At 48.1% G+C, this 17378-nt stretch overlaps 1 protein-coding gene across 6 annotated transcripts in view; it reads left to right on the top strand.

Annotated features, from left to right (window-relative positions):
* The first annotated feature begins 643 nt into the window (after positions 1-643).
* Positions 644-17378, top strand: part of LOC129861988 (coiled-coil domain-containing protein 136-like) — a 50349-nt gene continuing 33614 nt past the window's right edge. Inside the window, exons 1-2 of one of the 6 annotated variants that reach the window (XM_055933246.1) lie at positions 2786-3007; positions 3165-3184. Coding sequence is in view for 2 of the 6 variants with exons in the window: in XM_055933243.1 (XP_055789218.1) it covers positions 933-1014 (82 nt within the window). In the remaining 4 variants the exon portion in view is untranslated. Of the gene's footprint in view, positions 1015-1836; positions 1943-2785; positions 3008-3164; positions 3185-17378 lie in introns of those variants that run through there. The other 5 variants (XM_055933243.1, XM_055933242.1, XR_008760694.1 and 2 more) reach the window with 5 other exon arrangements.

Raw genomic sequence — 17378 nt, 5'->3', positions numbered from 1 at the left:
GTATTCAGCATTTCACTGTCAGGTCTGCACCTGTTGTATTCAGCATTTCACTGTAAGGTCTACACCTGTTGTATTCAGCGCACGTGACAAATAAACTTTGATTTGATTTGATTTGACTGCCGCTGTGAACAACGCGCATCACTTCCTCTCAGAACTCTACATGTGATTGTTCCTTTCCTGTTTTTGTATGTGGGCAACATTAGGTCACCAGTTCCTCATCTGATGGTATCACAGATATTTCAGGAAATTGATGAAACTGGTTCACTAAGAGACATCAATCTCTGTCTGTTGTTGTTCTTCTTATCTTACTGACTCTGGATGTTGTTATTCTCTCCCTCTCTCTCTCTTTCGCTCTTTCTGTCACACACAGACGCAGAGCACAATTGCACCCACCGTCACTTACCAAAATATTTATATGCACTCTACGGTATTTACAGTCAGTTTCGTCACATCACATGCATGAGTTGGTTTTTTCTGTGCTGTCCAAATATAGGAAAACAATTTATCATTCAGATTAAAACATGCTACTTGATTCTTGTGTAAGCACTTCCTGCTTTGTGACAGTGTCGTGGTATGAACGTCCTCTGGGGAGGGAGGGAGGGGGAGGAAGGGGGAGGCCAGCGAGGGAAAGAGACTCTTGTCTAGTCCTCTAAAGTCATGTATTCTGACTCTGTCTCACGGCACAATGCATTTCTGGCTTGTTGCGTAGATAAACTACCAGATGTGAGAAAGAGGGAAAGAGAGAGAGATGAATAAAGGAGGGAAGAAGAAAGAGAAGACTGGAGCGGGGGGGTGACAGGAGGGCGGATACGTAAGACACTGTTTTTAGATTGAGAGCCGTTCATTAGCGGTGAACACTGGAGAGAGAGAGAGAGAGAGAGAGAGAGAGAGAGAGAGAGCCCAGGGGAGGGGAAAGGAACAATGAAGGGGAAATGATCAGTAATCTACAGAGGTTGCTGCCAGCCTCCAGAGCCACACAGACACAGAGCACAATTGCACCCACCGTCACTAAAGGTAAATACATTTGGCAGAGGGGATGTGTGTGTGAGTACGTCCGTGTAAGGGAGTGTGTGCTTGAGCAGGAGAGAGCAAGAGGGAGAAAAGCTTTGAGAACTTGGTCACACACAGCACTTGTCCAGAGTCAGTTGTAGAAAAAGGGAAGGAGAGACAGAGAGAGAGACACACAGAGAGAGAGACACACAGATAGAGAGATGTATTGTTGTTCTGATTATAATATTGTTGTTGTAGTTGTTGTTAATGGTAATCCCATGTCCACTACTACCATTATTATTGCTGTTGGTCCCACCATTTATTTATATATAAATATATACATTTTTTGTATATATATATACATATATATTTCATTTTTAATTTTTTCGATATGTTCGATTTGACAATGTACTGTAAGTAATAATGAACTTGCCATGTCAATAAAGTCAATTGAATTGAATTGAATTGATTGGAGAGAGAGAGAGAGAGAGAGAGAGAGAGAGAGAGAGAGAGAGAGAGAGAGAGAGAGGGAGGGAGAGAGAGAGAGAGAGAGAGAGAGAATAGAGAGAGAGAGAGAGAGAGAATAGAGAGAGAGAGAGAGAGAGAGAGAGCTGGAGAGAGAGAGAGAGAATAGAGAGAGAGAGAGCTGGAGAGAGAGAGAGAGAGAGAGAGAGAGAATAGTGAGAGAGAGAGAGAGAGAGAGGGAGAGAGAGAGAGGGAGAGAGAGAGAGGGAGGGAGAGAGAGAGAGAATAGAGAGAGAGAGAGAGGGAGGGAGAGAGAGAGAGAATAGAGAGAGAGAGAATAGAGAGAGAGAGAGAGAGAGAGAGCGGAAGAGAGAGAGAGAGAGAGAGACTTTTCTCTCGACCTCTTTTCTCTCCGCATCTTTCTCTCCCACGCTCCCGAGAACAGGGCAGACTCTTCAGCTACCTGGGACCCTCCACTACCCCCCAGGTACTGACTGTGTGTGTGTGTGTGTGTGTGTGTGTGTGTGTGTGTGTGTGTGTGTGTGTGTGTGTGTGTGTGTGTGTGTGTGTGTGTGTGTGTGTGTGTGTGTGTGTGTGTGTGTGTGTGTGTGTGTGTGTGTGTGTGTGTGTGTGTGTGTGTATGCTTGCCTGTTGCTGCGCTGACTTTCAGCTCTCTGTGTGTTTTGTCTTTGCCTTCAGCTGAGGTGGGCGTGTGGAGGAGTTTTTTGACCCTTTCGCCTACTCTTTCTCTCCTCCCCCATTATTATCTCTGTCTCTCTCTCTCTCTCTCTCTCCCCCCCTCTGTCTCTCTCCCCCCCTCTCTCTCTCTCTGGCTCTGTCTGTCTGTCTGTCTGTCTGTCTGTGAGTGTGTGCAACTGTTTGTTGTGTATGAGTTTACTGCTAAGATGACTGCTAAGGTGTGTGGTCATCCACACCCACTCCCAAATTGGCTGCATTTTTCCCCCTTGCATTACTTTACGTGTGTGTGTTTACGTGTGTGTGTGTTTCCATGTATGTGTGTGTGTGTGTGTGTGTGTGTGTGTGTGTGTGTGTGTGTGTGTGTGTGTGTGTGTGTGTGTGTGTGTGTGTGTGTGTGTGTGTGTGTGTGTGTGTGTGTGTGTGTGTGTGTGTGTGTGTGTATATAACCTATTTTAACAGCACTAGGCCAAAGAGCAGATATGATCAAATGATATGATACTTGCTTTGTTTGTATAGGTCAGTGGTAAGTGTAGACTCAGAGGAACACAGAGAAAGTTCAGTAGACAGGGACGAACTGTTGAACTGAGGAGGAGGAGGAGGAGAAAGGACAAGTGATCAGGTGGTTTGAGGAGAGGGAAGAGGAGGAGGAGAGAGATAGTCTGTTCTTCTTGTGTCAGATAAAAGAGAGCTATATTCCATCTCTGAGTTGTCAGGCTTCAGGACTGCAGAGTGGAGAGACTGCAGAGTGGAGTTTGGACAGAGTGGAGATTGGACAGAGTGGAGATTGGACAGAGTGGAAGTTACTGTGTGCTATGGGAATACAGGAGATTTAATGGAGAAATCACAGCATCAGGTATGAATGGATGGGAATATAGGGGATAGCAAGGCCAGGGTTGTAAACTGGGGATAACATGGCCAGGGGTTTTAAACTGGGGATAGCATGGCCATTAGTAGAAGTGAATGGTCAATTATTAACTATGACTGTGATTTGATGCAATGTGTTGTTACAGCATCACGTTTGAATGGACAGGTAATAGTATAGCATGTTACAGAAGTGTATATTGTCAGTATTTACAAGTGAATGGACAATGACTGGGATTTGATGTGATTAATTTGATTTGATGTGATTAATTTGATTTGATGTGATTCGATATGATTCATTTGATTTGATGTGATTCATTGGATTTGATGTGATTCGATATGATTCATTTGATTTGATGTGATTCATTGGATATGATGTGATTCATTTGATTTGATGTGATTCATTTGATTTGATGTGATTCGTTTGATTTGATGTGATTCATTTGATGTGATTCATTTGATTTGATGTGATTCATTTGATTTGATGTGATTCAATATGATTCATTTGATTTGATGTGATTCATTTGATTCGATGTGATTCATTTGATTTGATGTGAATCAATATAATTCATTTGATTTGATGTGATTCATTTGATTTGATGTGATTCGATGTGATTCATTTGTTTTGATGTGATTCATTTAATTTGATGTGATGTGATTCATTTGATTTGATTTGATTCAATGTGATTAATTTGATTTGATGTGATTAATTTGATTTGATATGATGTGATTCATTTGATTTGATTTGATGTGATTCATTTGATTTGATGTGATTCATTTGATTTGATGTGATTCATTTGATTTGATGTGATTCATTTGATTTGATGTGATTCATTTGATTTGATATGATGTTAGGCTACTGTAAATAGTCATGTTTTTTCAGTTGTAACGTTTATCAGAAGCTGTAGGATCTGTAAAGCGTATGTGGACTGTTATGAGAAATAATGAAACCACACAACGAAAACCCATTCTCTTTTGAAACGTATTTGACCTAAAGAGGCCGTGTCAGACTGCTGGTATGCAGCCCGAAGCTTCATGCGTACTACTGATTTGAGTCACTCTGCATGAGAGCGTCTGCTAAACAACTCAAATATACATGTATTGTAAATGTGCAACGACTCTCTTCAACTGTCACATGAAACGGAGTAGAGCAGCACGATAACAGTGATATAGTATTTACTATAAACTGGGTGGTTCGAGCCCTGAATGCTGATTGGCTGAAAGCCATGGTATATCAGACTGTATCCCACGGGTATGACAAAACATTTATTTTTACAGCTCTAACTAAGTTGGTAACCAGTTTATAATAGCAATAAGGCACCTCAGAGGTTTGTGATATATGGCCAATATACCACGGCTAAGGGCTGTGTCCAGGCGCTCCGAGTTGCGTAATGCATAAGAACAGCGCTTAGCCGTGGTATATTGGCCATATACCACACACCCCCTCGGGACTTATTGCTTAATTATACATTATGAGAGGAATGCCGGGAAGGCTTTTGTTGTTCTCTGTGTAGTAGAGAGCAGTCACAGTGTGTTAGACGGGCCAGTGAAGACACTGTCTCACTGGAGGTCTGTGTCTCTACACCACAGAGAGGACACACACACACACGCACGCACGCACGCACGCACACACACACACACACACACACAAAACACAGGAAGGATCAGATACAGACGAGTGGTGATTCCTGTTCTTCCATGTCTTGTTGTTGTTGTCGCTTAACTGAACTGGGGCCTGTAGAGTTTAACGTGGGTTGTATCATTCTCCTCACACCACCGGTTTGACCCTCTACTTTGGATGCAGACTCAGAACCCAGAACAGGGTTTGACGGAGATGCACTGTTTTGTCTCTTAGCTCCACTAGCTAAAAGGAATATCAAGTCAAGTCAGATGTTAACTAGAGTGTAAATACATCTTCACCTTTAATTAGTAATGCTAAGGGGAACTCTATCTCAAACAGAGGGCCCGGTGTCAATTAGAGGAGGAAGATGCATCTTGACTCAGGTCAGTGGTTCTTCTGTTATCTCAGCTCCTGGGACTGCTCTTCTTGCCTGGCTAAACCAGACTGACTGTCAGGCTACTTCTCTCAGCCTCAGGCCTGACACTCCTCTCCTATCAGGCTACTTCTCTCCTGTCAGGCTACTTCTCTCAGCCTCAGGCCTGACACTTCTCTCCTGTCAGGCTACTTCTCTCCTGTCAGGCTACTTCTCTCAGCCTCAGGCCTGACACTTCTCTCCTGTCAGGCTACTTCTCTCCTGTCAGGCTACTTCTCTCAGCCTCAGGCCTGACACTTCTCTCCTGTCAGGCTACTTCTCTCCTGTCAGGCTCCTTCTCTCCTGTTGGTCTACTTCTCTCCTATCAGGTTACTTCTCTCAGCCTCAGGCCTGACACTTCTCTCCTGTCAGGCTACTTCTCTCAGCCTCAGGCCTGACACTTCTCTCCTGTCAGGCTACTTCTCTCAGCCTCAGGCCTGACACTTCTCTCCTGTCAGGCTACTTCTCTCCTGTCGGTCTACTTCTCTCCTGTCAGGCTACTTCTCTCAGCCTCAGGCCTGACACTTTTCTCCTGTCAGGTTACTTCTCTCCTGTCAGGCTACTTCTCTCAGCCTCAGGCCTGACAGATCTCGGACATTATCTCCAGGCTTGCTTTTTAAAGCGCCCCGATAGTGATCTTTTGGTTTTAGTGTTGGAGGGCCTCTATGAGCTTGATTAACAACTGAGAGAGAGAGAGAGAAAGAGAGAGAGAGAGAAGAGAGAAAGAGAGAGAGAGAGAAGAGAGAGAGAGAGAGAAAGGGAGGGAGAGAGAGAGAGAGAGAGAGACAGACAGAGAGAGAGAGCGAGAGAGAGACAGAAAGAGAGAGAGATAGACAGAGAGAGAGACAGAGAGAGAGACAGACAGAGAGAGAGAACCTACCATGTCAATAAAGTCAATTGAATTGAATTGAATTGAATTGAGAGAGAGAGAGAGAGAGAGAGAGAGAGAGAGAGAGATAAAGTGGAGGGCAGGGGTACCGTTTTAGTGACTTTCCACTTCTGTTTTTCATTTGTCTAGTTCTACCTGTGTATTCTGAATACAGCACTGAGTATGTAGAATATAATCTCAAGACACACCAGCGATGTATGTACACACACAAGCACACACTCACACACCCATACACAGTCACACACACACAGGAGCACATACAAAGTCATGATTTTTGTACCCCACCATCCTCACCTACCAACTCTTACTCCCACACTCTCTCTCTCTTTCTCTCTCCCTCTCCATCTCTCTTCTCCTCCCCCCCCCTCTCTCTCTCTCTGTCTCTCTCTCAGTAGTCCCACGCACTCTTTATCACCCACACACAGTGGTACCTGCCTCCAGTGTTCATTCTACCCACACAATGCTCCTCTCCTCCTCCCCTCTCCTCCTCGTCTGCTCCTTCATTATTTTCCAACCGGTGACGTAATTCCTATACGAGTCACGACGTTGTCTTTTTCTCCCTCCTCTCCCTCTCTCCTCCTCTCCTCTTCTCCTCCTCCCCTCCTCTCCTCTTCTCCTCCTCCCCTCCTCTCCTCTTCTCATCCTCTCCCTCTCTCCTCCTCTCCTCTTCTCCTCCTCTCCTCTGCTCCTCCTCTCCAGTGCTCTATAGGCTACCTCAGCTGAGAACTCCCCCAGGCAGCCTTCTCCCTCTCTCAGCCCCCTAGCCTGCACATACATCTGGGTCTGGATCTCTCCCTCTCCACCAGGCCCCCCCCCCCCCCCCCCCCTCTCTCCCCCTCTCTCTCCCTCTCTCTCCCTCTCTCTCCCTCTCTCTCCCTCTCTCTCCCTTTTTCTCGATGAATCTCTGGATCTCCCTCTCCACCAGGCCACCCCCCCCTCTCTCTCCCTCTCTCTCCCTCTCTCTCCCTCTTTCTCGATGAATCTCTGGATCTCCCTCTCCACCAGGCCACCCCCCCCCCTCTCTCTCCCTCTCTCTCCCTCTCTCTCCCTCTCTCTCCCTCTTTCTCGATGAATCTCTGGATCTCCCTCTCCACCAGGCCACCCCCCCCTCTCTCTCCCTCTCTCTCCCTCTCTCTCCCTCTCTCTCCCTCTTTCTCGATGAATCTCTGGATCTCCCTCTCCACCAGGCCACCCCCCCCCCTCTCTCTCCCTCTCTCTCCCTCTTTCTCGATGAATCTCTGGATCTCCCTCTCCACCAGGCCACCCCCCCCTCTCTCTCCCTCTCTCTCCCTCTTTCTCGATGAATCTCTGGATCTCCCTCTCCACCAGGCCACCCCCCCTCTCTCTCCCTCTCTCTCCCTCTTTCTCGATGAATCTCTGGATCTCCCTCTCCACCAGGCCACCCCCCCCCCTCTCTCCCTCTCTCTCCCTCTCTCTCGATGAATCTCTGGATCTCCCTCTCCACCAGGCCACCCCCCCCCTCCTCTCTCCCTCTCTCTCCCTCTTTCTCGATGAATCTCTGGATCTCCCTCTCCACCAGGCCACCCCCCCTCTCTCTCTCCCTCTCTCTCCCTCTTTCTCGATGAATCTCTGGATCTCCCTCTCCACCAGGCCACCCCCCCCCTCTCTCCCTCTCTTCCCTCTCTCTCGATGAATCTCTGGATCTCCCTCTCCACCAGGCCACCCCCCCCTCTCTCTCCCTCTCTCTCCCTCTTTCTCGATGAATCTCTGGATCTCCCTCTCCACCAGGCCACCCCCCCCTCTCTCCCTCTCTCTCCTCTTTCTCGATGAATCTCTGGATCTCCCTCCTCCACCAGGCCACCCCCCCCCCTCTCTCTCCCTCTCTCTCCCTCTCTCTCCCTCTTTCTCGATGAATCTCTGGATCTCCCTCTCCACAAGGCCACCCCCCCCCCTCTCTCTCCCTCTCTCTCCCTCTTTCTCGATGAATCTCTGGATCTCCCTCTCCACAAGGCCACCCCCCCCCCCCTCTCTCTCCCTCTCTCTCCCTCTCTCTCCCTCTTTCTCGATGAATCTCTGGATCTCCCGCTCCACAAGGCTACCTCTTTCCCCTGCGTCACCATTTGTTCTCTGTCTATTCCCTGAGTGTTTTCAGGGTTGTGTGCTGCAGGTCTTGACATATTTTTAGTATGTCATATGTTTTTTTCTGTCTTACATTATACTAAAGTAGCTTGACATACTGGGAGGTTAATTTAACTCAAGGGACTCTTCCCTTCTTTCTAGTATGTTCTAGAATCTAGATTCTTAGCTTCTCTTGTCCTTGAAAATAATTGAGCTGCAATGGATAGCTGTTGTTTTACGGGCTCCTGGCCAATTCTGCAATTTTGTGCGTTTATTTGTGCCGATAAACTTTTGTGCATAATGTTTCCACCATCGTTTCCTATGACTGAAAAAAGCTTCTGAACATCAGAACAGAGACCACTAACCTGGATTTGGATGAAGATTCTACTTCAACGTTTCGGCGGCGCAGGACATACTGCTCACCCCGGACAAATTCCAGAGACTCTGAAGAGTCTGCTTAAGATGCCAACGTGCGGGCACCCTGACTTAACTACATTGGAAAATAAATGATCTGCCTCTACCCTCTGTCCGAGACTATTCTATCAACGGGACCTGAAGAAATGGAATATCCTATGTTCCTCGGAGTCGTGGCTGAACAAGGAAATATACATCTAGCTGTTTCTTATGCATCTTCAAGACCGCATGACAGCGTCAAGAAAGAGGGCAGGGGTGTGTCTCTTTGTTAACTGGACATACTGCTCACCCCAGACAAGGCCCCAGTCCCCTAAACTCGGAAATGGAAGAGACGACGTAAGAGAGGCTGACGTGTGGGTACCCTGATGAAACTACACCTTCACCCTCCGTTCTACCCTCCGTTCGAACGTACAATCCCTGGATATTTAATTTTTTTGACGTGGATAATATACAGTACCTGTAACGCCTGGTGCTCTCCTCATCCTCGGATGAGGTGAGGAGAGAAGGATCTTCCGACCAAAACGCAGCTTGCGGGAAATAAGCCATCTTTTTATTTATAACAACGATGAAGATGGCAACATGAAAACAAACACTTTAACAAACTTACAAAATAAGAAAACGACGTAGAACGAAACCTGAACATAAACTTACATAACTAAAGATAAACTCACGTACAGGAAACAGACGACGTCGAAACGAAATGAAACAAACAAACGCTACAGTCCCGTGTGGCACGAACATACATACTGACACGGAAGACAATCACCCACAACGAACACTGTGACAACGCCTACCTAAATATGACTCTTAATTAGAGGAACGCCAAACACCTGCCTCTAATTAAGAGCCATACCAGGTAACCCAAAACCAACACAGAAACAGAAAACATAGAATGCCCACCCAACCTCACGTCCTGACCAAAACACACATAACAACTAACATAAATAGGTCCGGAACGTGACATTACCCCCCCCACAAGGTGCGAACTCCGGACGCACCAGCACAAAGTCTAGGGGAGGGTCTGGGTGGGCATCTAACCACGGTGGTGGCTCAGGCTCCGGGCGCGGTTCCCACCCCACCATAATCCATCCTAGCTTCCTCCCTCCAAGAATGTCCACCCTCTTTTTTCCCCCACAAAATCCTCTTAATAACCTACCTAATAAGGACAACACCGGGACAGAGAGATAAATCAAGACAGAGGGATAGATAAGAATATAGAGGTAGATGAAGATAGAGAGGGAGATCAGGATAGAGGGGCAACTCCGGACTGAAAGGCAGCTCCGGACAGAGAGACAGCTCTGGACTGATGGGCAGTTCTGGGTATCTAGCCTTTTCAGGCTGAAGGGCAGCTCATGGCTGACTGACGAATCTCGACGCTCATGGCTGGCTGACGGCTCTCGACGCTCATGGCAGGCTGACGGCTCTCGACGCTCATGGCAGGCTGACGGCTCTCGACGCTCATGGCAGGCTGACGGCTCTCGACGCTCATGGCAGGCTGACGGCTCTCGACGCTCATGGCAGGCTGACGGCTCTCGACGCTCATGGCAGGCTGACGGCTCTCGACGCTCATGGCGCTCTGACGGCTCTGGCTGCTCATGGCGCTCTGACGGCTCTGGCTGCTCATGGCGCTCTGACGGCTCTGGCTGCTCATGGCGCTCTGACGGCTCTGGCTGCTCATGGCTCTCTGACGGCTCTGGCTGCTCATGGCTCTCTGACGGCTCTGGCTGCTCATGGCTCTCTGACGGCTCTGGCTGCTCATGGCTCGCTGGCGGCTCTCGACGCTCATGGCAGGCTGACGGCTCTCGACGCTCATGGCAGGCTGACGGCTCTCGACGCTCATGGCAGGCTGACGGCTCTCGACGCTCATGGCAGGCTGACGGCTCTCGACGCTCATGGCAGGCTGACGGCTCTCGACGCTCATGGCAGGCTGACGGCTCTCGACGCTCATGGCAGGCTGACGGCTCTCGACGCTCCTGGCGCTCTGACGGCTCTGGCTGCTCATGGCGCTCTGACGGCTCTGGCTGCTCATGGCGCTCTGACAGTTCTGGCTGCTCATGGCTCTCTGACAGACGGATGGCTCAGACGGCGCTGGGGAGACGGATGGCTCAGATGGCGCTGGGGAGACGGATGGCTCAGATGGCGCTGGGGAGACGGATGGCTCAGATGGCGCTGGGGAGACGGATGGCTCAGATGGCGCTGGGGAGACGGATGGCTCTGGCCGGATACGGTGCACTGTAGACCTGGTGCGTGGTGCCGGAACTGGAGGCACCGGGCTAAGGATAAGCACCTTCCTACTAGTGCGGGGAGCAGGGACAGGGCACACTGTATTCTCAAAGCCCACTCTATAACTGATGCGTGGTACCGGCACTGGTGACGCCGGGCTGAGGACAAGCACATCAGGATTAGTAGGGGGAGAAGATACAGTTTGTACAGGGCTCTGGAGACGCACTGGTAGCTTAGTGCGTGGGGCCGGAACTGGAGGCACCGGGCTAGATACACGCACTACAGGGAGAGTGCGTGGAGGAGGAACAGGGCTTTGGATACGCACTGGTAGCCTAGTGCGTAGTGTAGACACTGTAGGTACTAGGCTGGGGCGGGGAGGTGGTGCCGGAAATACCGGACCGTGGAGGCGTACTGGCACTCTTGAGCATTGAGCCTGCCCAACCTTACCTGGTTGAATACTCCCGGTTGCCCGACCAGTGCGGGGAGGTGGAATAACCCGCACCGGGCTATGTAGGCGAACCGGAGAAACCATGCGTAAGGCAGGTGCCATGTATGCCGGCCCGAGGAGACGCACTGGAGACCAGACGCGTTGAGCCGGCCTCATGACACCTGGCTCAATACCCAATCTAGCCCTCCCAGTGCGGGGAGGTGGAATAACCCGCACTGGGCTATGCACTCGTACAGGAGACACCGTGCGCTCTACTGCGTAACACGGCGCCTGCCCGTACTCCCGCTCTCCACGGTAAGCCTGGGAAGTGGGCGCAGGTCTCCTACCTGCCCTTGGCCCACTACCTCCTAGCCCCCCCCCCAAGAAATTTTTGGGAATTACTTACGGGCTTTTTTGGCTTCCGTGCCAGACGCGTTCCCTCATAGCTCCGGTTCCTCTCCCCGGTAGCCTCTGCTCTCCTCAGTGCCTCCACCTGTTCCCATGGGAGGCGATCCCTACCAGCCAGGATCTCCTCCCAAGTGTAGCAACCCTTTCCGTCCAATACATCATCCCATGTCCATTGCTCCTTTCTCTCCTGTCCCTTACTCCGTTTATTTTTCCCTTGCCGCTTGGTCTTAGCGTGGTGGGTGATTCTGTAACGCCTGGTGCTCTCCTCATCCTCGGATGAGGTGAGGAGAGAAGGATCTTCCGACCAAAACGCAGCTTGCGGGAAATAAGCCATCTTTTTATTTATAACAACGATGAAGATGGCAACATGAAAACAAACACTTTAACAAACTTACAAAATAAGAAAACGACGTAGAACGAAACCTGAACATAAACTTACATAACTAAACATAAACTCACGTACAGGAAACAGACGACGTCGAAACGAAACGAAACAAACAAACGCTACAGTCCCGTGTGGCACGAACATACATACTGACACGGAAGACAATCACCCACAACGAACACTGTGACAACGCCTACCTAAATATGACTCTTAATTAGAGGAACGCCAAACACCTGCCTCTAATTAAGAGCCATACCAGGTAACCCAAAACCAACACAGAAACAGAAAACATAGAATGCCCACCCAACCTCACGTCCTGACCAAAACACACATAACAACTAACATAAATAGGTCCGGAACGTGACAGTACCAGCCAAAAGTTTAGACACAGATACTCATTCCAGGGGTTTTCTTTATTTTTTTTACTATTTTCTATGTTGTAGAATAATAGTGAAAACATCAAAACTATGGAATAACACATATGGAATCATGTAGTAATCAATTTGTGGAAGTTCTTTCCTTCTTAATGTGTTTGAGCCAATCAGTTGTGTTGTGACAAAGAAGGGTTGGTATACAGAAGATAGCCCAATTTGTTAAAATACCAAGCTCAAATAAGCAAAGAGAAACGACAGTCCATCATTACTTTAGGACATGAAGGTCAGTCAAAACGGAACATTTCAAGAACTTTGAAGGTTTCTTCAAGTGCAGTCGCAGAAACCATCTAGTGCTATGATGAAACTGGCTCCCATGAGGACCGCCAAGGGAATGGAAGACCCAGAGTTACCTCTGCTGCAGAGGATAAGTTCATTAGAGTTACCAGCCTCAGAAATCGGCAATTAACTGCACCTCAGATTGCAGCCCAAATAAATGCTTCACAGAGTTCAAGTAACAGACACATCTCAACATCAACTGTTCAGAGGAGGCTGCGTGAATCGGGCCTTCATGGTCGAATTGCTGCAAAGAAACCACTACTGAAGGACACCAATAAGAAGAAGAGACTTGCTTGGGACAAGAAACATGAGCAATGGACATTAGACCGGAGGAAATCTGTCCTTTGGTTTGATGAGTCCAAATTTGAGATTTTTGGTTCCAACCGCCGTGTCTTTGTGAGACGCAGAGTAGATGAACGGATGATCTCACCATGTGTGGTTCCCACCGTGAAGCATGGAGGAGGAGGTGTGATGGTATGGGAGTGCTTTGCTGGTAACACTGTCTGTGACTTAGTTAGAATTCATGGCATACTTGTACCAGCATGGTTACCACAGCATTCTGCAGCGATACGCCATCCCATCTGGTTTGCGCTTAGTGGGACTATCATATGTTTTTCAACAGGACAATAACCCAAAACAAAGCCTCCAGGCTTTGTAAGGGCAATTTGACCAAGAAGGAGAGTGATGGAGCGCTGCATCAGATGACCTGGCCTCCACAATCACCCGACCTCAACCCAATTGAGATGGTTTAGGATGAGTTGAACCGCAGAGTGAAGGAAAAGCAGCCAACAAGTGCTCAGCATATGTGGGAACTCCTTCAAGGATGATGGAAAAGCAATCCAGGTGACTACCTCATGAAGCTGGTTGAGAGAATGTCAAGAGTGTGTAAAGCTGTCATCAAGGCAAAGGGTGGCTACTTTGAACAATCACTTTTTTGGTTACTACATGATTCCATGTGTGTTATTTCATAGTTTTGATGTCTTCACTATTATTCTACAATGTAAAAAATAAAGATAAACCCTTGAATGAGTAGGTGTGTCCAAACTTTTGACTGGTACTGTAAATCTAGTTGGTTTTTGTATTGCATTGGTAGTACCGAACGGCAGCTTCAGGTAAGCACAAGGGGGGAGGTTTGTATCTCTTCGTTAACAACAGCTGGTCTCTAATATTAAAGGAAGTCTCAAGGTTCTACTCACCTGAGTTACAATACCTCATGACAATTTATAGACCACACTATTTACCAAGAGAGTTTTCATCCATATTTTTCGTAGCTGTCTATTTACCACCACAAACCGATGCTGGCAGTAAGACCAGACTCAACCAGCTGTATAATGCTCCTAGTGGCCGGTGATTTTAATGCAGGGAAACTGAAATCCGTTTACCTCATTTCTACCAGCATGTCACCTGTGCAGCTAGAGGTGACAGAACTCTGGATCACCTTTACGCCACACACATAAACGTAATAAACGTACAAAGCTCTCCCTCACCCTCCATTTGGCAAATCTGGCCATAGCTCTAGCCTCCCGATTCCCGCTTACATCCAAAAATGTAAACAGAAATGTGATGTGTTTAATACGAAAGCTTCTGATGAAGCGGATGGTAAGCTAGGGGACTGTTTCACTAGCACAGACTGGAAAATGTTCCGGGATTCATCCGATGGCATTGAGGAGTTTAGCGTATCAGTAACAGGCTTAATTATTACGTGCATTGATGACGTTGTCCCCACAGTGACTATACGTACATACCCCACCAGAAGCCATGGATTACAGGCAACATCTGCTAGCTAAAGGCTAGAGCTGCCGCTTTCAAGGAAAGGGACACTTATCTGGATGCTTATAAGAAATCACGCTATGACCTCTGACGAGCCATCAAACAGGCAAAGAGTCAATACACGACTAAGATTGAATCCTACTATGCCGGCTCTGACGCTCGTCGGATTTGGCAGGGCCTAAAAACTATCACGGATTACAAAGGGAAACCTAGTCATGAGCTGCCCAGTGACGCAAGCCTACCAGACGAGCAAAATGCCTTCTATGCTTCTATGCTCGCTTCGATACAAGCAACACTGAACCATACATGAGAGCACCAGCTGTTCTGGGTAACTGTATGATCACGTTCTCCGTAGCCGATGTGAACTGCACTGTTGGTTAAGGGCTTGTCAGACCGTCAGATTCTCAAAAAGATCTACAGCTGCACAATTGAAAGCATTTTGACTGGCTGCATCCCCGCTTGGGCAACTGCTTGACATCTGACCGCAAGGCGCTACAGAGGGTAGTGCGTACGGCCCAGTACATCACTGGGGCTGAGCTCCCTGCCATCCAGGACCTCCATACCAGGCGGTGTCAGAGGAAGGCCCTAAAAATTGTCAAAGACTCCAGCCACCCACGTCAACAAATAATGTTCTCTCTGCTACCGCACAGCAACCGGTACCTATGTACCAAGTTTGGAACAAACAGGACCCTGAACAGCTTCTACACAATAGCCAAAAGACTGCTAAATAGTTAGTTAAATAGTTAACCAAATAACTACCCGGACTATCTGCGTTGAATGTTTGTTGCAGTAACTTTTTTTGATTCATCACATGCGCTGCTGCTACTGTTTATCTATCCCGTTGCTTAGTCACTCTATCCTTACCTATATGTACATATCTACCACAGGAAGTTGGTGGCATCTTAGTTGGGGAAAACTGGCTCGCGTGTATTTGTTGTTATTTTTATTATTAAGTGTTATTCTTTTTCTAATATTTCTCTATTTTGTTTCTCTCTGTATTGTTGGTCAAGGGCCTCGTAAGTAACCATTTCACTGTTCGTCTACACCTGTTGTTTATGAAGCAAGTGAAAAATAAAATTGGATTTGATTTTGATTTAAAGGCTCAGGCACACCAGTAGTGTTTGCCAGCCGAGAGTACTTAGCACCTCTGAAAAGAGTGACTTTGCCGTAATTTGCAAATTGAGTGCAAACTGATTTTACATGTAGAATCATTCAGTAGTCAGACATCCACCAGCGAGAGGGTGGTCCTTAAAACACAGCACACCAGACAACCGGCAGACGAAAGGCAGATCAACATTCAATGTGGCGTCTATGGTGCTTAAGACTCGTCATTCTCTCTCTCCTTCTCTCTCTCTCTCTCTTTCTCTCTCTCTCTCCTTCTCTCTTTCTCTCTCTCTCTTGCTCTCTCTCTCTCTCTCTCTCTCTCTCTCTCTCTCTCTCTCTCTCTCTCTCCTCTCTCTCTCTCTGTCTCTCTCCTTCTCTCTCTCTCTCTCTCTCTCTTTCTCTCTCTCTTTCTCTTTCTCTCTCGCTCTCTTTCTCTCGCTCTCTCTTTCACTCTCTCTCTCTCTCTCCATCTCTCTTTATCTCTTTCTCTCTCTCTCTCTCTCTCTTGCTCTCTCTCTCTCTCCATCTCTCTTTATCTTTTTCTCTCTCTTTCTCTCTCTCTTTATCTCTTTCTCTCTCTCTCTCTCTCTCTTGCTCTCTCTCTCTCTCTCTCTTTCTCTCTTTATCTCTCCCTCTCCCTCTCTCTCTGTATCGTTCTCTTTCTTCTTTTACAGTCCTTCATTTAAGATGTTTGGCAGCTTTTATGTAATGGTACTCCCTAACTCCCTCACAATTAAAGGAAGTAGAGCTAGAGAATGGTGACTGGGACCTGCTGATTTCTCATATTCTCACATCTCTGCTTTGTTCTCTCTGCTTTTCACATCCCTGCAGATCAGATGAATAGAAAGACACACACACGCACTTAGACACAGCCAGATCGCTCAAGATTGACTTTGAAATTAGACGTCTGTCCATTTCCTGAGGTCGTCGGGAAAAGCCTTCAAAACTGGCCACTAGGGGCAACAGTGAGCACTAATAACATCAAGTAAGCATTTGGGTTTTGCTAGGCCGATGTGTATGGGGGGGTGGATGGTTGATGTGTATGGGGGGGGGGGTGGATGGTTGATGTGTATGGGGGTGGTGGATGGTTGATGTGTATGGGGGTGGTGGATGGTTGATGTTTATGGGGGTGGTGGATGGTTGATGTGTATGGGGGCGTGGATGGTTGATGTGTATGGGGTGGTGGATGGTTGATGTGTATGGGGTGGTGGATGGTTGATGTGTATGGGGGGATGGATGGTTGATGTGTATGGGGGGTGGTGGATGGTTGATGTGTATGGGGGTGGTGGATGGTTGATGTGTATGGGGGGGGTGGATGGTTGATGTGTATGGGGGTGGTGGATGGTTGATGTGTATGGGGGTGGTGGATGGTTGATGTGTATGGGGGGGGTGGATGGTTGATGTGTATGGGGGTGGTGGATGGTTGATGTGTATGGGGGGGGGTGGATGGTTGATGTGTATGGGGTGGTGGATGGTTGATGTGTATGGGGTGGTGGATGGTTGATGTGTATGGGGGTGGTGGATGGTTGATGTGTATGGGGGTGGTGGATGGTTGATGTGTATGGGGGTGGTGGATGGTTGATGTGTATGGGGGGTGGTGGATGGTTGATGTGTATGGGGGTGGTGGATGGTTGATGTGTATGGGGTGGTGGATGGTTGATGTGTATGGGGGGTTGGATGGTTGATGTGTATGGGGGGTGGTGGATGGTTGATGTGTATGGGGGGTGGTGGATTGTTGATGTGTATGGGGGTGGTGGATGGTTGATGTGTATGGGGGTGGTGGATGGTTGATGTGTATGGGGGTGGTGGATGGTTGATGTGTATGGGGGGGTGGATGTTTGATGTGTATGGGGGGTGGTGGATGGTTGATGTGTATGGGGGTGGTTGATGGTTGATGTGTATGGGGGGTGGTGGATGGTTG

This window comes from Salvelinus fontinalis, chromosome 9 (assembly GCF_029448725.1).
Source record: "Salvelinus fontinalis isolate EN_2023a chromosome 9, ASM2944872v1, whole genome shotgun sequence".
Lineage (NCBI taxonomy): Eukaryota > Metazoa > Chordata > Actinopteri > Salmoniformes > Salmonidae > Salvelinus > Salvelinus fontinalis.
Note: the sequence above shows the minus strand (reverse complement) of the source record. Positions and strands in the feature narration are given on the sequence as shown.